At 45.1% G+C, this 26,142-nt stretch overlaps 1 protein-coding gene across 1 annotated transcript in view; it reads left to right on the plus strand.

Annotated features, from left to right (window-relative positions):
- MVB12B (multivesicular body subunit 12B) overlaps positions 1-26,142 on the plus strand; it is a 122,848-nt gene that overhangs the window by 54,788 nt on the left and 41,918 nt on the right. The window contains exon 7 of the mRNA XM_056860607.1: positions 5,735-5,832. Coding sequence (XP_056716585.1) covers positions 5,735-5,832 — 98 coding nt within the window. The remainder of the gene's footprint in view (positions 1-5,734; positions 5,833-26,142) is intronic.

The raw sequence follows: 26,142 nt of genomic DNA on the forward strand, positions 1-26,142 counted from the left end.
CCTTTTGCATGCAAAGGACTTCCATTGTGAGTGGGCAGAGCTTGTCCTTCGGTGCGAGGGAGGAGAGGGATTGGGAAAGTAGGTGCTTCCTGGCACGGATATGCCGTCCTGGAGTAATGCTTCCTGTACTCCAATGACCCCATTTCTGTTCTGTCATTTTTAACACCAGCAGGAAATTATTCTTGTGTTGGCTTCGTTTGCTGAAGCCAAAAAACAAAACAAAAAAAGGCATTAGCTCATATTAATGAGTGCCCCCCTCCCGCTAGTCTCACATTAGAGATTCTCTTGAAGTCCTAGCAATTACCATTGGTATCTTTCACTGGCAGCTTTTCAGAGCAGGGGCTGGAATGGTGGTGAACAGCACATCACTCGCACACTATGCATGCAAATGTGTGTTGTGCGCTTAGCTGCTTCCTTTCCTTACATGCGGCGCCCTTGCTGTATGGCAGGCAAAGTGGCGAATCTGTCATGTGTCGCCCGTGTGTTTGGAAAGTGTGTCAAAACACTCCTTCAATTAGTTTGTTCTAATTATGGCTCCGGAGAGGCTGCCACTGCTTCATCCCTCATTAAAACAGATTTCCCCACCCTGCTCTCTTCTCGTGTACTGCTTACAAGAAGTTGAAAACAGGCTTTTGCATTTCAGTCAAGGAAGAGGGTTTTGGCCTCCATATGCCACTGGACGTTTTCGAGGTTCTGTAGCAGCCGCTACCAGCATAGGATCCATTAGAAAGCAAGAAATTGTTGGATCGTAAGAACATAAGAAAAGCCCTGCTGGATCAGACCAAGGCCCATCAAGTCCAGCAGTCTGTTCACACAGTGGCCAACCAGGTGCCTCTAGGAAGCCCCCAAACATGACGACTGCAGCAGAATCCATCCTGCCTGTGTTCCTTAGCACCTGAGATAATAGGCATGCTCCTCTGATCCTGGAGAGAATAGGTATGCAGCATGACAAGTATCCATTTTAACTAGTAGCTATGAATACCCCTTTCCTCCATGAACGTGTCCAGTCCCCTCTTAAAGACTTCCAAGTTGGCAGCCTTCACCACCTTTTGGGGCAGGGAGTTCCACAATTTAACTATGCGTTGTGTGAAAAAAATACTTTCTTTTATCCGTTTTGAATTTCTCACCCTCCAGCTTCAGCAGATGACCCCGCATTCTAATATTATGGAAGAGGGAGATAAGCAAGGTTGATTCCCACAGTCATGCGCTTGTCCTGTGCTCTGCAGGCTGGCCCAGCCAGATCTCTTCAGGAGTAGTACCCTCAGGTCTAGGTAACGGGGCTTGAGAGTGTCAACAGGAGCTGGGACGGGACGCAAAGAGCAGGAGCTAGAACACTGTCTCGTGCCAAGCAAACTGCTTGATCCAGCGAGGCAGCTTCCCGAAGCCTCCGCCTTAATAGGCGGAGAAGTAATCCGGCTCAGCTGCCCTGCTGGCTGCGCTGTGCTTTGGCCAGGATCCTGCAAAGAATTGCTGCTCACGCTGGCCAGCTCTGGGGTGGGGTTGCGTGTACTGTTGCTGCAGAGGGAGAGCATCTCCTGAGGGGCTGTTGACCTGGGTTTGCATCCTGCCCAGCAAAGACCTGGTGGTGGTTTCAGGGGCCAGTGGTGAGGTCTCCCTTGCTGGCTCTGGCGGAGGGGCCTCTGGCTGTGCCAGAACATTGGCAGCATGCACCTCTGCAGTGCTGGGCCCTCCTTGGTCCCTCTGGTCCTCTGCGGGGGGTATATCTTACTTAAATCATGATGGATTTAATAAAAATATTTCAACATCTACACCAGTGGTCCCCAAAGTGAGCAGTACCCTGGGGGGTGGTGGGATTGGCAAGGGGGCAGCAGAGGGGGCGCTAGAGGTGGGCCCCTTCAACCGTGTTGTTCACTAATTTACAATAGATCAAGCTATGGCACCATGCTGCCAAATTTGTTGGAAACTATCAGAATTTCTTTCCAGACTTTAAAGAGCTGGTACCACTGGATCAAGTTCATCAGTTTTGTTGAATAAATTTCAACTAAAAAGTTTTAATTTGATTTTGAATAGATGTGCAGTTAATTGTTACTGTTTTGAAATTTTATTGTTATTATCTTCTTTAGTGAATCATGCAACCCCCTATTTTGAATCATGCAACCCCCTATGCTTTTTATAGATTTTTTAGTGAATCATGCAACCCCCTATGTTTTTTTTATAGGTTAGGATAGGGGGTGCTGGGGTTGAGTTTGTGGAACCAAGGGGGCGATAGCCCAAAATGTTTGGGAACCACTGATCTACACCCTCCTGGGCTCAGCTAGGTGCACTCAGATTGTACATTTGCTGGGCAGGGCATCCTGTGTTTTGTGTGCTCCCGGCTTAGTAAATGTTAGCAATCTTAGTGCTAAAAATTACAATTTATCTTGTACTATGAACTCTCTCTCATATGTATGTATGTGTGTATATATCTATATCCTTTGTTTAGGCATTCTACTCCCTCATTTGTGATCAGCAAAGACCTCCACCCGCCCACCCACAATGCATTTCTGATCAACTTAACTTAAATGATTCCCTCCCCCAGCTCAACTTTGCTGAATACCTCCTGCGGCATCAAAATTAGTGAAGGGGGGGGGGTGTAAGCATTTAAATGGGGCTGTTCGGCAGCAGTTTGAAATGAGAAAATTTGGTTTTGAATTGTTCCAGACCTCCTCCTCCTCTTTTCTCCCCCTCCCCCGCCTGTGATAATTTGATAAAGAACTTCACCCTAATTAAATATTCAAATGTAGCACCCGTGTCAATATGGCTTCCCGTTGCCTGGAATGATGATTAATTGTATTCAAAACTCCAGTGGCCACCGTTAATCTCGACTCAGCCATTGTTCCTTGATTGTTCCTGCAACACGATTGCTGATCCTCTTCTCCCTCTTCCCACCCCGGCTTTGTTCGGGTTTTCCCCCCCCTATGTGTGTATGTTTCAGAATTGAAGCTAGTAATTGATTTGCCATATGCTGCCAAGCTGCTCACGTTTTTAACGATATGTGTTTAGGAACTCAGGGATTTTATAAATTGGGCTGAGGTTTTTTTTTTTCCTCCCAGCGATGGGGTCTGCGTGTGGGTGGGTGGGGGAAACATTCCACATGTGTAATTTCCTGTCTACAGTGCGAAATGACAAGGCGTTTTATAACCATCAGGAAAATGCATTTCTGCCATCGGCTCGCAGGTAGAAGCTCGTACCTGCTGCGGTCGAATGGATGAGGGGGGGAAAGTTGAAGCTGAACCCCGAATGAGCCGGAGAAAGTGTTAGTGGGACACCCCCCCTCCCCACGATTGGAATGGGAGGCGGCGGTCTGTGATTTTATTTGGTTTCCCCTGCCTGAGTGGTACGGAGCCTGGGATCACTTTTTGGTCCTGTGGTTGCTGGCAGGGGTATGGGTATGTGCTTCTTTTTGTTGAATCAGTTTTCAGCTTTTCCAAAAAAGTTATCAGAGCAGCTTATGGACCTACTGTGGTGGCTGCCTTATACCACATCAGACAGTTGCTCCATAGAGCTGTGACTCTTAGTGGTGCTCCAGTTGTCAGGCTGTGCGAGGTCTGGCAAAAGAGCCAGTGTGGTGTAGTGGTTAAGAGCGGTGATTTGGAGCAGTGGACTCCGATCTGGAGAACCGGGTTCGATTCCCCACTCCTCCACATGAGCGGTGGACACTAATCTGGTGAACCAGGTTGGTTTCCCCACTCCACAACATGAAGCCCGCTGGGTGACCTTGGGCCGGTCACACTCTCTCAGCCCCACCTACCTCCCAGGGTGTCTGTTGTGGGGAGGGGGAGGGAAGGTGATTGTAAGCCGGTTTGATTCTTCCTTAGGTGGTAGAGAGAGTCGGCATATAAAAACCGCTTCTTCTTCCTCTTCTTCCTCTTCCTCCCCCCACCCCTGTAGAGAGCCACTGCCAGTCTGAGTAGACCATACTGATCTTGATGGACCAAGGGTCTGATTAAGTATAAGTCAGCTGGTGAGACACTGGTTTTGATCTTTAAAGTCTGTAGCCTTGGATCAATATATTTCAGAGTTCATATTTCCTTTTATCGCCCCTCTCCACGATGAGGCTCTTCAAATCAAGCTTTAATTTGAATTGTCACAGGAAGTTAGGACTGTCACTGCCGGAAACAGGGCCTTAGCAGTGGTGGTTCTGAATCGCAGTTGTTATTCACTCTTTAGTTATAATCCAGTCTAGGTGTGTTTAAATAAAGAACAGTTGTGAAGCTGCAAACCCGTATATCCTTACTTGGAGAGAAGCCCTGTTGGAAACCAGGTCTGCAAATTACGATGTCAAGCACATGTGTACATTTTTTTTTCTTATTTCTCCCATAGTCAAAGGAAGGTTCAGAAATACTCTGAGCACTGAAACCCCACCCCCATCATCCTGTTGTTGGGCTTACCTTTCCTTTTTCTCAGCTTCTGTCATTGCATCAGGTATTACCGACATGCCAGTCTACCTCTGCAGCCTAAGGAGCTAGGAACTTGATTAAAAAACTAAACAAAAAACAACAACCAGGAATCTCAGGATACTAGATTTTACCCAGTCTGGTGGTTTTGTTCTTTCACAGTCCCATCTCAGAAAACACCCAACTTTGATTATGCTTCCAATCTTCCCCTTACCAGGAAGGAATTTATCCAGAAGTGAAGAATAAGGGATTGGTAGAGTGTAGTCATTTCTACATCCAAGCCAGACACCCAGTTCTACTCCACGCACACATACCTCTTGTGAACTGCCACTAGGGTGAGGTTAGGGTGGCTGAGGATGTGTTAGGATGCTCCTGCTGAAATCCAAAGTTTCTGCTACTCATAGAGACTGTCCTTGATTTTAGATGCTGTTCTCTAGTACCATCAATGTCTGATTTCCCCCCTCGTTCAGCAGGACTTAGCAGCTAGATGTTTTCTGCTGCGTTAAGCTGCAGGCACAGGAGCAATACAAAGCCACGCTGGTTCTCATTCTGCCTGACTAGCTGCCCTCACTAAGCCTCCCATGCAAACTGGTGTCCCGTTTTTCTTCTACCATTTTCCATAACAAAATTAAAATAAAGTCAGCATGTTAGGTAGGATGGGCCCTAGATAAGTAATGTGCCAAAGGTATGGTCAAAAAAATCTTAAGGTGGAGGGCTGGGAAAGGCCTTGGAGAGTCACCAGTAAACAGAGTAGACCATGTTGGGTGGAATGGACCAAAGGTCTGACTCCACATAAAGCAGTTTCATATGTTTGGTATAGCAAGCAATCTTTTAATGCTTATCTTATGCTGCTATAAGAACATAAGAAAGGCCCTGCTGGATCAGACCAAGGCCCATCAAGTCCAGCAGTCTGTTCACACAGTGGTCAACCAGGTGCCTCTAGGAAGCCCACAAACAAGACAGCTGCAGCAGCATTGTCCTGCCTGTGTTCCAGAGCACCTAATATAATAGGCATGCTCCTCTGATCCTGGAGAGAATAGGTATGTATCATGACTAGTATCCATTTTTAGTAGTAGCCATGAGTAGCCCTCTCCTCCATGAACATGTCCATTCCCCTCTTAAACCCTTCCAAGTCAGCAGCCATCGCCACATCCTGGGGCAGGGAGTTCCACAATTTAACTGTGCATTGTGTGTGAAGAAATACTTCTTTTTATCTAGGTTTTATCTAGGCTATCTAGGTTGCATCCAGGGCCCCGGTTGTCCCCTCCTGATTATATTGCTGGCAGTTTTCTCTTAGAACCTCTCTGCTAATGTTATCTCCTTTCTTTCCTCATTAGGCATATATCCCTGACCCTTCCAGCCAGCTTTCGAGGGAAAGGGCATGGCACACGGCCGGATTTTGAGTACCAGCACTCTAATTTATATGCCATATCGGGTAAGATGCAGACTGCATTGGTTACTGGAGTTGTTTGTTACGTATGGGCTTAAATCTGAGATCCAACTTGACCGGCAGTAACAGCTGTAACTTTACAGGCACACGTTAAAAATTTAATCTGAAAGATGAACCCCATAATCTGTTGACAAAAAACGAAAGGGGAAAGAAAGACCCAATCTAAAAGCAAAGCTGGGTACCCAAAGGTTGGGTGGAAAAAGACTCAACTATGTAAAGAAATATATTTATTTTAAGGCGCCGAGATCTACATTAAAAACATTAAAAATTATATTAAAAGAAAGCACAATGGCAACTAATACAGGTTGATAAACTAATACCGCATTCCAAATCAACCTGTATTAGTTGCCATTGTGCTTTCTTTTAATATTATTTTTAATGTTTTTAATGTAGATCTCAGCAGCTTAAAATAAATATATTTCTTACATAGTTGAGTCTTTTTCCACCCAACCTTTGGGTACCCAACCCCATAATCTGTTGCCATGATGCAGAGGATATTGGAGGGTAGCCCTCAGGCATGGTTCACACAGGAATCCTAAAAAGGAGCCTCAATGTGGCGAGAAGTCTCGCATTGACTGTAGTAGTTATTGGTTTTAATGGGACCGACAGCCAGCCAGAGAGTTCCAGTCCAGTTCCTTGCTTGCTCTGCCGCTCCCCGTTTGCATGCATTCTCTTTGCACTACGTCAATTCTTCTGGTGGAAGCAGAGGAGCATCAGATTGACTGCAGCAGCTGTTGTTTCTGATGACCAGAGTGTCCAGTTGTTTGCCCTTTTCCCAGGCTGCCACTGGCCCACTTGTTCACTAAGCGTCGCGTGGATTTTTTCCCCATACCTGCGGAGATCAGTGTTGCTATCACAGCATTTCAGTGATGATGTTTTTCTTTCTCTGTGGCTGCAGGTAGAGTGGTGGGTGAGTGAGCAAGTGGATGAGTAGTTGGGGCATAGCCACCAGGGGGGCTGCAGGGGGCGGGGCTCCCTTGAACGCACATGAAGCTGCCTTACACCGAATCAGACCCTTGGTCCACCAAAGTCAGTACTGTCTTCTCTGACAGGCAGCGGCTCTCCAGGGTCTTTCAGATCACCTACTTGCCTGGTTCCTTTAACTAGAGATGCTGGGGATTGAACCCGGGACCTTCTGCATGCCAAGCAGTTGCTCTACCACAGAGCCACAGCCCCTCCCCTTCAAAGGCATTCAGCTTTCCTAATTTCAGCTTCCATTTAAAAATAAATACATTCCTAGCTTCTTTTTTTGAAAGATGTACTGAAAAGCATAAGACAATTGTTTGGTTAGAAGCAAGCCTTCTCTTACCTTACATTGTTCTGTCGAAAGAGTACAATGGATCTGGACAACTAGCCAGCAGTAGGCACTTATTAAATTTTACAAAATTAAGTGTTAGTTTATGTATCCTAAACTACTTCACAGGGTTGCTGTGATTATAGGGGTGGGGAGAACACATGTGCCACTCTGAGCTCCCTTATTAGGATACCAGTTCCATGTTGGTAACTCCATGTGTATCCAGGCAGTCACTCAAAAATTCCAATTATAAAAGTGGCAGCGAAAGGCAGGGATAGAATGGAAATCCCTGTCCGACTGTTGCAGCTGTCAGGACTAACAGCTGTTACAGTCACCTGGAGGCTTCGACCATGTGGAGGCTTTCTATTTAGACTTCCTTTGGGAATTCGCTGCCACTGGAGAATTGCACCAAAGCATCCTCTGGCAGTGTAAGGAATCCTGGGGCACAAATGTCTATGCAGTCCAGCCAGTTGGAGCTGTAAAGTATCTTGTCCCAGCCCTGTTAGCCATGGTAAGAGAAGAAAATAGAGTTTCTATATTCAGAGGTAATGTAGGTCAGATTGCCATATTCTGGGGGGAGACAGCTGGGGATCACTTTCTCAATCATGTCCTGCCTTGTGAGTTATTCAGGGGTGTCTGGCTAGCAATTCTTTGGGAATAGAATGTCTTTACTTAAAATTTATATGCCCACCTTTCTCCTGGGCATCTCAGGACCCTTTGGTTTCATCCAGCCTCTGTCATGTATGTTGCTTTCAGTGTTAAATTTCCACAGAGCATGTAGAATTCTGCACATGTGCAGGAGGAAAATAACTTTTATAATTTTTTTCACAAGGCGGAAAGAGAAATAAGAGGGACAGCATGACCCATATTTGCTCTAGGCCCTGTACATTGTCTCTGCTGCTGTGTCTTTTATGCTAACCAGATGTCCTGCCAGATTTTTGACTGACTTTTAAGAGGATTTAGACTTTGCAAACAGAGCTGATGTGGGCCTCATATTTCAGGCAAAACTGGAGAATCTCCAGTTAATGAACTGTCTTATGAAATTGTATGCCCACAATTTGGTGATCAGTGGAGGTTTAGGTGACATTTAAAAGGCAAATTCTCAGGTAGGTCTGCCAAGGACAATTAGCCATGATAGCTAACTAGAACCTGTGTTTTTAGAGGCAGGCTACCTCTGAATGCCAGATTGCTGGGGACAAACACCAGGTTGTTAACTTCACACCCTACTTTTAGACTTCCTTGAGGCATCTGGCTGACCACTGCTGGAAACTGTTTGGATGGATATTTGGTCATGTTCTATGGGTAATTTGTACATGTTTGTGATAGACCTGTTGCTGTGTGTTGGCTATGGTAGTGACATGGATGAAGGCATTGTATCTCTAAATGCCATATGCTCCCAGAGGCATTTGGTTGGCTGTCATTGCAGAGCTGGACAAGGTAGATGTTTCAGATCTGATCCTGTATAGCATAATGCTTATAATTATTGGGGATGAGGCTTTTGAGGACACGTTAGCCGTGATAGAACTTCCATGTACAGACTTAATCTACCACTGAATACCTAATCTTAGCAGTGGCCATCGTTCCTTCCTTGCTTGTGAGACAGCTGTCCAGCTTCTGTTAAAAGAAGGGTGCCGCTTTGATGGACCTTGATGTGATTCTTTTTTAATATTATTTTATGTAATGGAGGCATGCCACTAGCAAGTGGGATTTTCCAAGTGTTCCAGCAGTGAATTCTGACAGGGTACATCCGGTGGTTTGCACAGCGGGAAATGGAAAAGAGCCTGTTGGCTGGTTTTCTCTCCCCCCTCCTTTCCTCTTCTTTTTTTTATTAATGGTGAGTGACACTTATATCAGAGGAACATGGCATTAACTCATGTACCTTAATGAAAGGGCCATTCAATGGTAATATCTTGCTAAAACTGCCGCCTTAGGTTTCTAAATAGCCGGAATATAACAATGACATAATTCATGTCACTGTTAGTTTTTCTTTGTTACTCTGGTGGGCTAATAGGTTTGGAAATGGGAAAGCAGAAATGTAGCCCAGCAGTGATCCTAGATGGGGTGGGCGGAGGTGGAATGAAAGTCATGAGTTTTCACGCAGAGTGGTGGTTCCAAATGGCTTGTCTGCCTGGACTTTGCTTGAGAGAGAAGCTAGCCACACTGACGAGAATTAACCTGCGATGAACTTATGGACACATGAAGCTGCCTTCTACTGAATCAGACCCCTGATCCATCAAAGTCTGTATTGTCTACTCAGACCGGCAGTGACTCTCCAGGGTCTCAGGCAGAGGTCTTTCACATCACCTACTTGCCTAGTCCCTTTAACTGGAGATGCCAGGGATTGAACCTGGGAACTTCTGCATGCCAAGCAGAGGCTCTACCACTGAGCCACGGCTCCTCCCCCTAATCATACCATAGGTCCATCTACTCCAGCATTCTTTTTCCAGCAGTGGACAGCCAAATCCATCCAGAAAGCTGAGAAGTTTAATGGTAATAGTCCTTAACATTTGTATTGTGTTTCTGACATTTGAAGCACTTTGCATATATTAATAATCCTTGCAACAGCCCCTCTATATGTTGAGACTGTTGTTCCCATATTGCAGAGGAGGGAACTGAGGCTCAGAGGTGGCTGAGGGCCCCCTGATGACTTTGTGGCGGAGGCAGGTTTTGAACCAAGAGTCTCAGTGCATTCAGTCGCTGGACTGTACCCGCTCCCTGATGGTAATGGCTGTCCCCGGCCTCTGGTATTTAGAGAGGTTCTGCTGCAAATGGTAAAAGCTTCATTTGGCTATCAAGGCTGCTTGGTAGATCTCTGCTCTGAGGTTGCCAGATCTTTGCCAAGAGCTTGCTCCTGTGCTTTGTCTTCAGTGGTTAACAAGTCAGGAAGATCCTTCCCAGTCCTTGACAAGTTTCTTCTGCTGGAAAGGTGTTATAAAAATCTCAGGTGCAGGTCAGGTCAAGGCCTTTCCTGGTCTGCTGGCAACCTTGCTTTCTACCAGGAATTTTCTCTGTATCTCTTTAAAAACAAACCAACGACCGCCAGATTTTGGAGCAGTAAATTGTGTAACTTCTCCTGCTGGGGATGGGTACTGGAGGAAGGAACTCTGCAGAAGCTGTGAAGCACTCACATGTTTGGTTCCCACTACAGAATTGTTTCCTAAGCGCAGTACATTTATTGCCTTGTTTTCTCTAATACGCAGGGCTCTGCTGCAGGATTGTCCCCTTTCATAAGTGGGGTGGGTGGCTGTCAGGGACGTGGCCTGCTTGGCTGTGGCACCCAGGACTGCAGAATGTCCTCCCCAGGCTCCATCTGTCAACTTTTTATCAGTGTCTGTTAAAGACCTTTTTAATGCACGCAAGTCTTACGACTCTCCTGCGGTTTTTGGACTTCTGTTGATAGTGTTGAGGCTGATTCAAAGAATTGCTGGGTTTTTTTTTCTTCTTCTTTTTAATTGGACTTTTAAAAAGTGTAATAAAATACTTTGTATACCAACTGGTGAGTAGAAACATAGGATAGAAGTGTTTTAAAATAAATGTAGGAGAAGATGACAAGGTGCACTGGGGGCAGCGGTTAAAATTGTCCCCTACCCCGGCCAATAAGAATCTAGCCTGCTCCCATCTGAGGTTCAGTTGGTCACAGTAGGAAAGTGACAGATTGAGCAATGAGAACTGGCCACATACCCACTCCTCCTCGGACGTGCGCATGAAACACTGCACATTGTGGCCTTAGACTTAATTAAAGTCAGCATCCAGACTATTTCAGGCCGCCTCACCTAGTATCGTTTTGGCTCAAGAAACTGCAGGGTCAGCCGGGGCGGCAGAGAGCGTGTTGGCAGAGGGCAGGGGAGGGAAGCCCGACCGACTCTCTTGCGCAGGAACAACAGATAATAAAATACAAAAGCAAAGCAGAATCCTGAATGAAGCGGGGGGAGAGATTATTTATAATAATGGGAGTCAAACAGAAGGGGGAATAAGTCACTTTAAGGGTGCATAAATTTTTACGATGGCGCATAAACAGCCGTTCCGTGCCTAGTCTCTCCCCGTCTGTCCCCGCCAATAACTTGGGGGGTGGGGGGGAACGGTGCCGAACATAAAGGTGGATATAATCAGGCGGAGGGAGGGGACGGATGGGAAGTTCTGGAGGATTGATCGGGGAGTGGGTTTGCATATCCCGATGTAAAAGGTTGGCGGCTGACAGGTGGCCAGGTTTTTCCACTGTATGAAACCATGTGGGGGCTGTCAGGCCCACGCAGGCAGCCTCGTTGCGATTGATGAATTGCTTGCGTTCTTGATTAAACCTTCCGTCATTTAAGAAACAATAAGCCCAGGCGTGGATGAGAAAGAGGGACGCGTCAAGAAGAAGAAAGCGGGGGCGGGAGCTCGGAGGAAGGGTCTGTTTTACCTTTCCGCAGATGTTGGGCACAGAGTGTAACGTGTTTTATTAAAACGAATGTGGCATTTATAGCGTGTTGTTCCTTCCGCGGGAGGAAGGGCCTGTAAATTATCTGTTAATAATAAGTCTGGAGCCCCTTTCCGAGAGGTAGATAACGGCCGCAATCTTTAATCAGTTTAATTGGTCGATTAATCAGCAACTAAAGCCATAGTTGGTTGATTACCGAACTGGGATTTGTTGGTTGGCTTGTTTATTTATTTATTAGGCTATTTTGATTCTGCGGTATCACCGGTTTTAATTTCTCAGATTGGAAACGCACTTCTTTCGCTCTCTCGGAAAAAGCTTTTTGCGTCGAGGTTTGGGCGACATGCAAGCTTTTAAAAATGCAGTCAGTTCGTTAAAAGGCAGATGACTAATTCACTAAATGCTTATATCGGGCTGATAATTTTTTTAATGTTTAGATTGTAAAGTGCAAAGGATTTTTTGCATCATTGATAGTGCAGAAATAAATTATAAACTGGGGGCCCAGGACAGTTTGGAGCGAGGCAGGGGAGAATAAGCAACTGGGAAATCCCTCCCATGGCCCAAATCCTCCAGGGTACTGTAAAGTACTGGGGGGGCTGATGAGGACAATTTCCCCATCTCTCTCTGTTTACTTTTAACTGACCCTCCACTACCTTCAACGTTTTTACCTCCCAAACCATGCTCAGTCCTCATTAGGCTGTTTGAAGTTGTTTTCCCCCCACCCTTAATTTTCAAAAGTCATTTTTTTGCTTTGCTGGGGGGGATATTTCTGCATTTAGGTAGTCCCCATTTCACTGCGCTTAATGAAGTCCGGTAGTAGAGGCAGTGATAATAACACACAAATCAGAAAATTAAGCCGTGCTATCTCATTTATTTTAGTGGGTGAGATTTTGCCACATGCTTGATTCTCCCACGGAAATCATTGGGACATAGAAATGACCCAAATTTGGCTGCATCCTGTCCTGTGTTTTTAGAACTTTTCTATCCATATTCATATATTTTAAAAGGAATTTAAAGTAATAGCACCAAAATTAAGGCAGCTATTTTCAGTAATTTTAGTTTGAAATATGCTTAATCTTCATTCTTTCCAAACGGTTGAGTTCAGTAGCACTACGGTGTGGGCAACCAGACCCAGGACTGCATCTGTATTAAACAAAAGAAAAGGGGGGGAAAAGTGTCAAATTAAGGAGTGCAAATATTCCGTCAAAAGTTTGCTCTAAATGGATGAGCTTTTTAATACCTCGGCAGCTTTTGTGGTGAAGTTAATAAACAGCTTGTTTCAGGACAATATGTTAATGGTCCCCAAAGGGATGTGGATTGGACTTGCTTCCAAAAAGAGAGAGAATACTTTGGCTGGGAAATGGAGCCATTTCAATGGCAAGATGTTTCATTTCTTTGCAATCACTGGACACAAAAGCCCTCTGACAGGTTTCTGGACAAGTATAAATCACTATGGCCAAACTATTGTGGGGTTGTTGTTTTTTTGGCAAATGTTTTCCGGCATTGCTGAAAAGCGCCTTTTTTGGATGACTTTTCTGCAAGCAACACAAAAATGTGTGCTCATTCAAATTGCCCTTTCTCACAGTTGCTATCATTACACAGCCAAGTCTGTCGATCAGGGTAGCATCATGACATCCAATTGGCCATGTGATCCCTGAATCTCCCACATGAATCCTCCTGAATCTCCCACATGAATCCTCCAGGTATGAATAGGCCTTGGCAGCTAGGGGGTGGGGCATTAATTCAGGATTGGGGAAAAATGAATTTACATACAAAGTAAGAAGTTCGTGAGATTCTCAACCCATTGAGCTCGCTAGTTTTGACACAAAATTAGGAAATGGAGAATATTCAGAGTATGATCAAAATGTAAATTGAAATCTTTGTGAGGCACGGATCTTAGTTTAGTAATTTGCTTTTGCTATGCCTTTTTTTTTTTTATGCCCTGACCTGGATGGCCCAGGCTAGCCTGATCTCCTCAGATCTCAGAAGCTAAGCAGGGTCGGCCCTGGTTAGTATTTGGATGGGAGACCACCAAGGAATACCAGGGCTGCTGTGCAGAGGAAGGCACTAGCAAACCACCTCTGTTAGTCTCTTGCCTTGAAACCCCCCCAAAAAAGGGGTCGCCATAAGTCGGCTGCGACTTGTCGGCACTTTATACACACGCATGCTTTTTTTATAATGCACCATGCACACAGGAGCCAGTTTCATATCATAGTTAGAGTGTTGGATGAGGATCTGAGAGACCCAGGTTCAAAGACCCAGCTCTGCCATGGAAGCTTTCTGGGTGACCCAGTGACATACTGTCAGCTTAATCTATCTGATGGGGCTGTTGAGACGATAAAATGGAGGAGTGGAGAAAGATGTTAGCTGCTTTGAGTCTTCATTGGTGAGAAAGGCAGTGTGTGTGTGTGTTAAGTGCTGTCAAGTCACTTCCGACTCATGGTGACCCTATGAATGAAAGTCCTCCAAAACGTCTTGTCTTTGACAGCCTTGCTCAGATCTTGCAAATTGAGGGCTGTGGCTTCCTTTATTGAGTCAGTCCATCTCTTGTTGGGTCTTCCTCTTTTCCTGCTGCCCTGAACTTTTCCTAGCATGACTGTCTTTTCCAGTGACTCGTGTCATCTCATGACGTGACCAAAGGCAGAGTATTAAATAAATAAATAGTATTGCTGGCATTATAATAAAACATGATATTAACTCAGGCCAAGGTCCATCAGTGTTCTCTTTTCTTTACTTAGGGGTGTTTTCAGGGATTACTTAATGCACACAACACCAGGAGGAAGGGTAGGGGGGGTTGGTTTTTATATGCCAACTTTCTCTATCACTTAAGGAAGCATCAAACCGGCTTGAAATCACCTTCCCTTCCCATCCCCACAACAGACACCCTGTGAGGTAGGTGGGGCTGAGAGAGTGTGACTTGCCCAAGGTCACCCAGCTGGCTTCATGTGCAGGAGTGGGGAAACAAATCCAATTCACCAGATTAGCCTCTGCCACTCATGTGGAGGAGTGGGGAATCAAACCCGGTTCTCCAGATCAGAGTCCAACGCTCGAAACCACCGCTCTTAACCACTACACCACGCTGGGTCTCAAAGGCGTGTTGCTATGGGGGAATCCAGAGTGCCAAGAGGAGTGAATGAAGATTGTAGGGGCCATTCCCAAAATCCCATCGAGACGAGTCTTTATTGCTTATTCCAGGTCTGGCCAATCCAGGGGCCTCATACCTCCTGCCAGTTACAGGAGGACCAGTCACTGGAAAAGACAGTCATGCTAGGAAAAGTTGAGGGCAGCAGGAAAAGAGGAAGACCCAACAAGAGATGGATTGACTCAATAAAGGAAGCCATAGCCTTCAATTTGCAAGATCTGAGCAAGGCTCAGGACATTTTGGAGGACTCAGGACATTTTGGAAGACTCAGGACATTTTGGAGGACTTTCATTCATAGGGTCGCCATGAGTCGGAAGCGACTTGTCGGCACTTAACACACACACACACACATTTGACCAGTCTTGTTTCCTTTGACGCCTGAGGAGGCCATGTTCCCAGAGCTCATTAGGCTAGCACCTCTCCCAGAGTCCCTGTCTCCCCAGTTCAAATCCTGGTGTCATTTAAAGCTGCCTTAAAACAGGTCTGATTGCTCCTCCATCTAGTTTGGGATTACTTAACTCCGACTGGCAGCCGTTCTCAGGGGTCCAAAGCCGAGAGAGGTTTTTCTGTGCTCCTGTTATCTTTTAACTAGAGGCATTGGGAATTGGAGCAGGGACCTTCCGCATGCAAAGCAGGTGCTGTTCCACTAAACCGCAGTCCCTCCTGTGGAATATCCTCTCCCTCCCCACAGTACCCCGGTTCAAACTCCTGACACCAAGTGGCAGGATGGCCAGGGACCAGATTGCAGTGATCTGCCATATTACACTCCAGGCACCCTTGCTAGCTGCTTCCTTCTCCGTTCTTCTTGTGCCTCTGGGGAGCTGTTGACTTTAAAACAAAAGGCGCGCCAGCCGACAATGAACATCTCAGCTGCCTTCACCGTAAAGAACATTAGGTCCCACAGATTAGATTTGAGATGGAGCAGGTCTGTCAGCTCTCTGAAAAGAAGCTCATTATTCCGCAGATTTGTCTCACCATTGTCTACAAGACAATGAATGATGCCAGACGGAGATCCTTTTGTTATCCAGGGAGCCTGTGCGTATGTGTGTGTTGGCGGCAGGGTGCGTGTGTGTGTTCTGCATGCCTGGCTTGTTTTAGGCATTAAAGATCTCCGATCCACTGATAGTGCCCAATCCTCTCTTTGGCATGAGGATTTCACAGCCTTGGCCCTCCCAAGGGGCCTTGTGCCGCGTTCGAGGCTTTGCGGCTCAGAGGTGGCATGCATGTTTGTGTGCTGTGCCTCCATCCCAAATGGGATCACACGTGTTTATTTTATTTTTATGTGCTTTGTATCCAGCTCTCTCCGAAGCATCTTTGATGGGTTTCTAAGTAAAAATCTTATAAAGACTAATTAAAGGGTGTCCTTCAGCATTAAAAACTAAATGGCACAGGATATGGGTTAAAGCTCCATCTAAACAGGGTAAAACAGTCATGAAAATGAAACCCTGCTAAAACCAGCAGCAAATATTCAGTGAAAACAGGGTGTTTGTGTTTTGGAGGGGGGGGCTAGAGTGGTGTAGTGATGAGGTCCAGGTTCAGATCTTGATTTAGACAGGGAGAGGACTTTGGAATTTAGTCACACTCTGCTTCACAGGGCCATTTGTGAGAAGAAGAGGAGGAGTAGGAGTTGTTTTTATATGCTGACTTTCTCTACCACTTAAGGGAGAATCAAACCAGCTTACAATCACCTCCACCTCTCCACCACAGACACCCTGTGAGGTAGGTGGGGCTGAGAGAGCTGTGACTAGCCCAATGTCACCCAGCTGGCTTCATGTGTAGGAGTAGGGAAACCAACCTGGTTCACCAGATTAGTGTCCACCGCTCATGTGGAGGAGTTGCCTGCACCGCCCAGACAATCTTTCCCCAAATGCACTGTACAGTGCATGTAGCTGAGAATTCTGCTGCCATGGCCACCAAAAGCGCCACCACTGTGTACCACCCATGTGCCCTTCCCTAATGACGCTGGGCAGGAGTGAGCATGGGTGGCAGAGTACTTCAAGCAAACAGATGGAGATGGGCATGTAGACAGGTGGCAGGGGAAGTGTGGGGGCCAGCTGGCAGCAATGGACCCCATCAAAAACTCTCGGTCCTGGCAACTGCCCCGCCTCAGGGTATGCTAGTGCTGGCCCTACTGGTGACAACTGTACATGAGCAGTGGAATGGAAAGACTCATCTACTTGACCTTTTGAAGGTATTGGGTCCCAGGAAAAGGCAGATGGTAAGGAGGCAGGATGTGACTGGGTCAAGAGAGGAGGCCATCTGGCATGACAGAGGGCAGATGTTAATTTATGTGATTGATATGTATGTCTGCAGTTCTGTGATTACCTAGGTCAGACTTTTCATTTCTTTGCAGCCTTTCTAGATCGGTATTTGTGGATGCCAGCACTTGGGCTGGTGGTGTTATTTTAAAAAAGGTAAAGGTCCCCTGTGCAAGCACCAGGTCATTCCTGACCCATAGGGTGACATCACATCCCGACGTTTCCAAGGCAGACTTTTGTTTGCGGGGTGTTTTACCAGTGCCTTCCCCAGTCATCTTCCCTTTACCCCCAGCAAGCTGGGTACTCATTTCACCAAGGATGGAAGGTTGAGTCAACCTTGAGCCGGCTACCTGAAACTGATCTTTTGACTGCAGTGCTATAATCCTTGTAATGCTTGTAATATGCCCTTAGGTGTCACTGTTGTGCCCCCAATATGAAAGTGACAAAATATGAAAAAGTTGTCCATAATATCTTGTGTTGGGCTGACTACCTGTCTTTTGCTTAGTCTCACCCAAGTCCCCTCCTTACTACAACCCCTGTTCCACATGACTTTTATCCATGTAGGTCCCATTTTCCCCAGTATAAATTCTTGGTGTTTAAAGAGTAGGCCCTCCTCCTTATTTTGACAGTGGAAAACCTAGTTGGATCCAGCCCATTCCCTACTAACTTCAGCAAAGCTTCCCCCCACCAAATGAACACCAAATGAACAGATGATAACAATCACAAATATGTGGTAAACTAAGGTAAAATGTTGATAGCAACAGCATGCTTAAACACTTCCAGGTCACTGACTTCTAAAGGATATGTAATATATAGACATACAATCATAGCAAGGTTTTATATTTTCCTTGCCTCCCCCCGCCCTAGTGTGGCAAACTTTTCTTCTAATTCTAAACAAACCACCTAATGGTGGGATGAGGCATCATGGCCAAAATGTTAATTGTCACACAAGGCCCAGGTTTCCAAGATGGCAACTGGCTTGCAGCATCAAATCTCCAGCCATTGGTTTGGTTGGAAACAGCTTTGTCTTAAACCTGGAGCCCGTTGAAGTACTTTGGCGTTGATTAATGAGCGTTGGATGGCAACTTGAATAGAAAAACCGTCCTTTCTCTATTGCTTTGTAAAGGGGGAACAGTGAAAACCTCCGCTTCTCTTTCAGACTCCTTCTCTATAATTTTCCCCCCATGTTGCCAGAAATGTCAGGTGCTCCCTGCCATGATACTGTTTGCTTGCTGCTCCTCAATATGTATTTTTTTAAAAAAAAGATGCTGTATCTTTTATCTGCATGTGATGAGGATAGACATTTTAATCAGGGCTTAGTCATATTTCCCCCCAAAACTATTGTTTTGATTCCTCTCCCCCCCTTTCAAAGATAATTAAATAGTTTGCTAGGCACAGTGTGCCTTCTTTATTAAAACAGGTAATTTTGAAGTGAGGGTGGAGGAGATGCCATTGTTTTAAATTACTGCACAAGGATTGCTTTCAGCTTCATCCCCGAACGCAGTTTCAGGGTGTTTTTACAAACGGCGGTCCCTCTTAACAGCAAGGTTGACGGCTGAGTGCTTATTCGGAGGACGCAAGACGGGGCCACCCACAGGCACAATAGGCATTCCTGTATACTCAAGGGACTCCCCAGGTGCGCAGACAAATATTAGTTTGTAAATTTAAAAGCAAGATGATGGGGAACAGACTAATCTGGCAAGGACGGAGCATGCTCACTGCTCTCTAGGACAAGCAAATTGAGTTTCAGTTTATGAAGAAAATCCCAAAGAAAATGCAAGGGGGAATCGGCCTGCTGTAGCCCATAGCAGTTCAGTGTACCTTTGAGGGTGTGGAATGAGCATCCCTCCCTAGATCTCCCATACTTTATAGGGTGTTGAAGGTAAAGGTCCCCTGTGCAAGCACCGGGTCATTCCTGACCCGTGGGGTGATGTCACATCCCGACGTTTCCTAGGCAGACTTTGTTTACGGGGTGGTTTGCCAGTGCCTTCCCCAGTCATCTTCCCTTCACCCCCAGCAAACTGGGGACTCATCTGACCGACCTCGGAAGGATGGAAGGCTGAGTCAACCTTGAGCCGGCTACCTGAAACCGACTCCCGTCGGGATCGAACTCAGGTCGTGAGCAGAGCTTTTGACTGCAGTACTGCAGCTTACAAATAGCCCCCCTCCCTGCAACTTCCTTCTCACCTGGCCGTGAACCTTGGTAGGTTTCTGTCACCGCCGTGTACATTTTCCCACCCAAAACAACAAAATGGAATCTATAGCTCACCCTTCCTTTGGTACGGAGCGCTTTATCTTTTTTTTTTAAAGAAATGTCCTATAATGAATGAGGTGGTACTTGAAGGTAGGAAAATGGCCCCACTAGAATTTGTTGCCTCTGCCCTCCGCTTCATGAGGGTGGATGCTGACACCGGGCTATTTGGGGATGATAAAGCACCTTTTGGTTTTAAAGTGTTCTGGGATCGGTGAGCAGCTTATGCACGAGTCAGTGCTTCCACCCCAAGCCACATCAATCTAGAATATAAAAGGAGAGAGGAAACAAGAAAATAATCAATTGGGGTAGGGGGAGGGAGATGTGAAAGTATAGTTATACTTCCATTGAGGTTAATCTGAGACACCCTTATGGCAACAGAAGGCATTGCCTGATATCAACAAAATGCAGCTTTCCGTTTTTGTGGTTGTGCAAGAGGCCTTCAGAAGGGGACCTCCAAGTGCTTTCTTTCCGATGGTGTTCCACCAAAGTCCTAGCATGAATGTGTCTGTGAGTGCATAAATAAAACTTGTCCTCAAATTCCCTGCTGACTGTTGGTTTTTATTCTTTTATCAGTTTTACATCAACCACAAGCTGTTTGTTTCTGATTTTGTTGTGCTGCTGCCTTTGCGATGTGAGGTTTTTTATTCTGTTCTTGTGTGGGGTTTTTTTTAGAATGTGTATTTGTAACTCTTTTAAACATCTCATTCAGTAAGCAGCCCGGAGTGCCATTTTAAGTTTAAAAAGACAGAACATTAATTTTTGAAACAAAACAAAAATCAAAAGCAGTTCATGGGGTAGGTTACCATTATTCTAGGGACTAGATGTGCTTTTATGTGTGTGGATTCCTTTATTGTACGCAAGAATCGGTTAGGAAAAGGAAAGCTTCTGTATGCATGCTGCGGGCATTGCATGCCGCTCGGAGGCACCTCATTGCACCCACACTCTTCTGCTCAGAGATATGGCTCGGATTTAGCCATTCCAGTGTGTACAGTTAAGCCATGTTCTCTCAGGAGGCTGAGTCTCTCAGTGTTTGGGCGAGAGATCTTTTCTGTGCAAAAAATGTTGTGCCTTTTCTTGGTTCTCCTTAGGAAAGTTAGCTTTGTGACTCTGGACAAGAGACCAGTTAAATTGTGGAACTCCCTGCCCCAGGATGTGGTGATGGCTGCCAACTTGGAAGGCTTTAAGAGGGGAGTGGACATGTTCATGTAGGAGAGGGCTATTCATGGCTACTAGTCAAAATGAATACTAGTCATGATGCAGACTTATTCTCTGCAGTATCAGAGGTTCACGCCTATTATATTAGGTGCTGTGGTACACAGGCAGGATGCTGCTGCAGTCGTCTTGCTTGTGGGCTTCCTAGAGGCACCTGGTTGGCCACTGTGTCAACAGACTGCTGGACGTGATGGACCTTGGTCTGATCCAGCAAGGCTTTTCTTATGTTCTTTTGACCATCAGTGGGCTCTGTTTAAAATAGGTTTGCTTGTTTGCGTGCATGCACAAAGGAGCAAGGGAACACAAACTGAGGCAGTGAGTGAAGTGGTAGAATGCTGTGGTTAGGCAACTGGTGGTTGATTCCCGCTTTGAATGTTCCTTCGCACCAAAAATGTGCTGCAAAAAGAAAGCACTCTGCAGGGTTGGGATTCACCCCTACCCCTTTTCTTCCTATCCTGGTTTTCTCCTTACGGGGAGTTTCGGACACACAGGGGTATTCCAAAATGCAATCCTCCACCTGCCCTCCGAGGAGAGGCAGTCCGTTCTACTTCCTCGTTCTCTTGCATGTGTCAGCCAGGCCCAAGAGGATAAAAAGCAAGCTGCGCCATATGTCAGTACCATGTTGGGAACTTGTATATAAATTTTGCCATTTGTTTTCCGTTTGGAAGAAATACCTAGTTTAGTTAAGGTCAAGGAAGAAAGCAAAGACCATGAGGAAGGGTTGCAGGAGGGTTGCAGGAGTTCCTGCAGCAACCCTAGTAACTTGTGGGTTGCAGGAGTTCCTGCAGCAACCCTAGTAGATCCCCTGTTAGTTTCAAGGCCCTGTCGAACCACCTCACTTTACTGCCATCTGGTGTTAGGAATGACTCTTAGCATGGGGAAGGAAGTTTTGTACCGAGAGTCAAAAAGCCTTATCATTTGTTCGTGTGCTGATGTGGGGAAGAGCAGTAAGTTTGCATCCCAATTAGTGTAAACTCTGAGCGAAGAATAGGTTCAAGATCCACCACCCCTCATCCCAGCTCACTACTCCACTAATCAAACATGCTTGCGCGCATCATGTACCAGATGCGGGGGGAGAGTGCCCACCTTATCTGGAATCGGCAGTCTATTTGTTTTGCTTGTACGCGTCCTGGTGTTTTAATTTTTTTTAATAGGAAGCTGCTGTGCCGTTCAGATATTTAAACAGTTATTAACGGAATGACAATTAACAGATTGCTGAGACAGATTTCCTTCGGATGGCGGGGGGGAACAATCCCCGAAAATGGAATATGGTGTGCACAAAAAAAAAAAGTATCATACCGCAGTAATGACAATGAATTTTGATTTCCCGGAACTGATATTAGACTCCTTATTAAACCATGTACATCTGCTTTTAATTTAGTCCAAATAATTGGAAAATGCAATGAAGCTTTCCAATTAAAGCGGGGGCTTTTATGCTGTTTAATAATACCCCCATAATATTATAGCTTATGAAGTGACAGGTGAGTTGGGTGAAATGAATAAAACATAAACGCTGCAATAAGGGACAGGGAAACCGGAGACAGTTGTAGGGGATTTTAAATGCTCGATGTAATTTGCATATATTAATCTCTCCTTTTTCAGCCTTATCGAGCATTCTTCAGTATTTGAAGTTAAAATAGCGTTGACAGGCGGGAGTACGCTCAGTTTTTTCGAGGATTTATTACTTGTATAATTTCTGATCTTTAATAAGCAGATATGACTGATCCTCCATAGTTCTATAGAAATCGTTTAATTGTTCCAGATGGCGTGTACTGATTATGCAAAATTACTTTTCACACGATTTTTTTTCCAGTGCTTGTATATGATGCGCGTGATGGAGTTCAGAGTAAAATTTAAAAATTTTTATAGCCGCCTTATCGTGCTGTTTTATGGTGTGTTAAAACACACACAAGTTGAATTTAATCTACTGCATTACATTGACCAACAGCTATTATAATGTAACAGAGAGCTGCTTCTTTTTCTCTCTCTTTCTCTCTCTTCTCGTTTGAAGAAGAATATAACATATTGGCTATTGTTCATTACAATGTCACTAATAGAAAAAAAAGAGGCAGTTCTGGGGAGAGGAGGAAGCTGCTGTTAATGAAATGCATAATGGATCATTCGTGCGCTTAGATATACCGCATAGGAATTGTTCCCCTGTTTTGATAGCAGATCTGGACAGAACGAATTAAGGAATCTTTCTGCTGCTACGGCTTTCTCCTAATCAAGAAAGATTTTCTTTTAATGACTTGTGTAGCAAAACTGTATGCTTTTATTTTTAGATTAAGAGAAGCAGCCAGTGCCGTTTGCGTCCTGTTGACGGGCCCCGTTGGCACCCCCCTTTCTGCTTAATGCCATTTTGATATCTCAGTGGTCCACTTTCTGTCACTGAAAAGGCCATTCATAAAGATTTGTGGCACCTTAAAGACAGAACGCATTTATTGCCGCAGAAGCTTTCAAGGGTTGGAGACCATTTCACCATTGATTCTGGCCCACATACCTTCTGCCACAGTTGCTGTGTTAGTTTTGAAGGTGCCACAAGACTCTTTGTTTGCATTTTGGTGTAGCAGATGAACTCTCCCTTGTGCAGTGCATTAGAAGGATTCATTTCAGGAATGAATCCAGAAATCTTTGTATATGATATCCAACGTATCAGGATGTGTATTACATCAACTATCGTGAAGATAAGAATGGCCACAAGGTGTGAGCCAAAAGCCATGTTACAGAACACATGGACTAACTATATTTTACACAAAGCCCCACAGGATAAAAGGCTTTTATTTTTTCCTTCCTTGAACAATGTTTGTGTATATGTCTGGATGTGTATTTTGAAATTGTGTATGGATGGCCACTGAGGAAGGCCTCTAAAAGGCAGAAATGCTCCTGGTCAGAATTTGGTCATTGTATGTATTAGCAGCAACTGTGTATGTGTTTGTAATATTTGTAACCATTTATTCTTTGTGCGTTTTAGGTAGCCTGCATTTTAGGCCCTGTGTTTTTAAATACAATTGTGCACACTATACAATAAAAGTATATTTAATTGTTGTTACGTTAGATAGTATTTAGCTCAACCCCTATGGTTTCCCCTCACTTTTAGGTTGAGTTTCTTTTCCCCCCTCTTTCTTTAGCTGAATTGAGTCAGCATCCCAGGACACCAGGTCATGTGGAGAAGGTGCAAAGTTCCATGCCCCGGTGCTGCACTTTTTCCATACATAGCCTCCTCCACGAAAGTTCGGGCCATCCTCAAGGCCTGCAGCTGGGCGGGCTTCTTCTTTTTTTGCCATCAAGTCACAGATGACTTATGGTGACCTCATAGGGTTTTCAAGGAAAGTGACCTTCGGAGGTGGTTTGCCATTGCCTGCCTCTGCATCATGAGCCTGGTATTCCTTGGAGGTCTCCCATCCAAATGCTAGCCAGGGTCAGGGCTGAGAGCGTGTGACTGGCCCAAGCTCACCCCGCAAGTGTCCATGAGTCAAGTGGGGATTTGAACCTGGGTTTCCAAGGTCCTAGTCCAACACCATAACCGCTATGCCACACTGGCTCTCGCAGCTGGGCTAAAAGGCTTTAGTTGAGCTTTGCACTCTGTTGAGGCAACTCTGCAGCTGCCTCAGAGCTGTCCTTGGTGCTGAAGGTCTTACTTTTGACCTTGGCTGAGTGTTGCTTTAGAACCCATTCCCCAAGTGGCTCATCACATGTTTTTAATTCTGCTGCCTAACAGTGTGCTGTTGCTACCTGTCAGCCAGGCCCACAAGGGCATGCCCAACTGGACTGTGAACATGAGAACTGTCCTGCTGGATTTGACCAAAATCTCCACCTTGTTCCACAATAGTTAAATATTCTTAGAAAGCCTAAATTCAAGGATACTGCAGCCTCCTTAGATAGGGGAGACATGAAGCATGCTATATAATAGGCTCATATTCATGTAAACCTCTTTCTCCTGTCTTCATGAACTGAGATAAGCTAATGACATGCTAAAGAGTCCATATCAGGAAGAGGCCAAGTTAGACACAGAGTCTGCTCTGGATTTCAGGAATGTTTTGCCTCATGAGGTTCAAGTTGTCCCTTCTGTGCTTGCGTTCCACCAATTAGGAGGTTTAAAACCATTTTTTGTTCTCTGTGGCTTTTAAAATAGGTGTTCATTCCTATTCTGCTTGATTGTTTTATAAGTTCTGTTACGTAAGTCCTTACATATGAGATGCTATACTTGGGCTTTTTTTAAATAGCCTACTTCTGATGTGACACAATCCAGAAATACATGTATGGTGTGGATTTCAGTTTGTGGGGGTGTAAAGTGCCATCAAGTCGTAGTCAACTTATCGCAACCTTGTAAGATTTTCAAGGTAAGAGACGAACAGAAGTGGTTTGCCATTGCCTGCCTCTGCATAGTAACCTTGGGCTTCCTTGGTGGTCTCCCATCCAAGTACTAACCAGGCTGAACCTGCTTAGCTTCTGAGATCTCATGAGATCAGGCTACTCTGGGCCATCCAGGTCAATGCAAGTTTCAATTACATGCCTCTTAAAGAAAAAACATTACTTGTATCACACAATCTCCTATTAGCAAACAAGGATGAGTACCTTCCCATGCATTGTTTTAAGAAATTTGTATCCCGCCTTTCTGTTGTTAAAGTACCATGCAACAGTAAACACACAGGAAAACCATAGGGTTGGATCCACCGGAAGAGTTTTCAAATGGTGTTGGTGGAACTCTTCTCTGAGGATTGAGAGGGCCTTGTAAGCAAAAGGCAAGAGTTTTGCTTCAGACATTGAATCCCAGCAATGCTCACCCACAAATTCAAAACGCAAGTAGTTTTTTTCATAGTTCAACATTCTGCACTGAGTAGGATACCTTGCTAGTGCACCTGAATTCTTTTGAATTGTGTTTGCAGCACTCAATTAATACACATTTACATTATTACACTATCATTTAAAAAAAATCAAGTTCACATTTGGCACATGTATCCATTCTTCAGAAATGCCCCTGTGTTTTCTTTCAGTACTGTTAAGAACAATGATCGCATTACCTACCATTAGCCTGATTAGCAGGTAAGCAAAAGGCAACACAGGAAAGTGAGCTGTCGTGCCCAGGAGGAATCGAATAAAATTGCCTTGCTGGGCTGCTTCCACTGACTCAAGCCGTGTACAGGAGAGGAGGAAGAAGAGACAATTCTACTTGATTCCCTTAAATTACTGCAGCCCCATTTCTCATGACACATTATGATTGTGAGGCTTTCCTTATCTTCAGGAGTGTTCACACAAAACTCTTTGCTTGGCGGAGGGCAAGGTAAGACAAATCCACTCTGCCAGCAACAGTTAAAACAGTTTTAAAAAAATTAAAATCCATGCAATTATCCAAGTTCTGTCTTGATAGCTTCTTCTACAGCACACCCATTAGTATAGTATTATCCTGCCCTTCTTCCAGGAAGCTCAGGACAGCATCCATGAATCTCCTCCTTATTCTCACAACAGCTCTGTGAGGTAGTTTGGCTGAGGTAAAGTGACTTGCCCAGCAGATTTTAATGACAGAGTGGGGATTTGAGTTCACTCCTTATCTTATGCTCTAACTCCTATGAATTACTGGCTTTATTTGCTTATATGCCCATGTTAACTTTCAACCAGGAGTTCTCAGGATGGAAAAGTTTTGCTGCCTGAGATTCGATTTCCAGCAGAGTAGATATTTACACACTGAGATGGGACTTTTTGTTCCAGTTGGTATACAGC

This window comes from Euleptes europaea, chromosome 14 (genome assembly GCF_029931775.1).
Source record: "Euleptes europaea isolate rEulEur1 chromosome 14, rEulEur1.hap1, whole genome shotgun sequence".
Lineage (NCBI taxonomy): Eukaryota > Metazoa > Chordata > Lepidosauria > Squamata > Sphaerodactylidae > Euleptes > Euleptes europaea.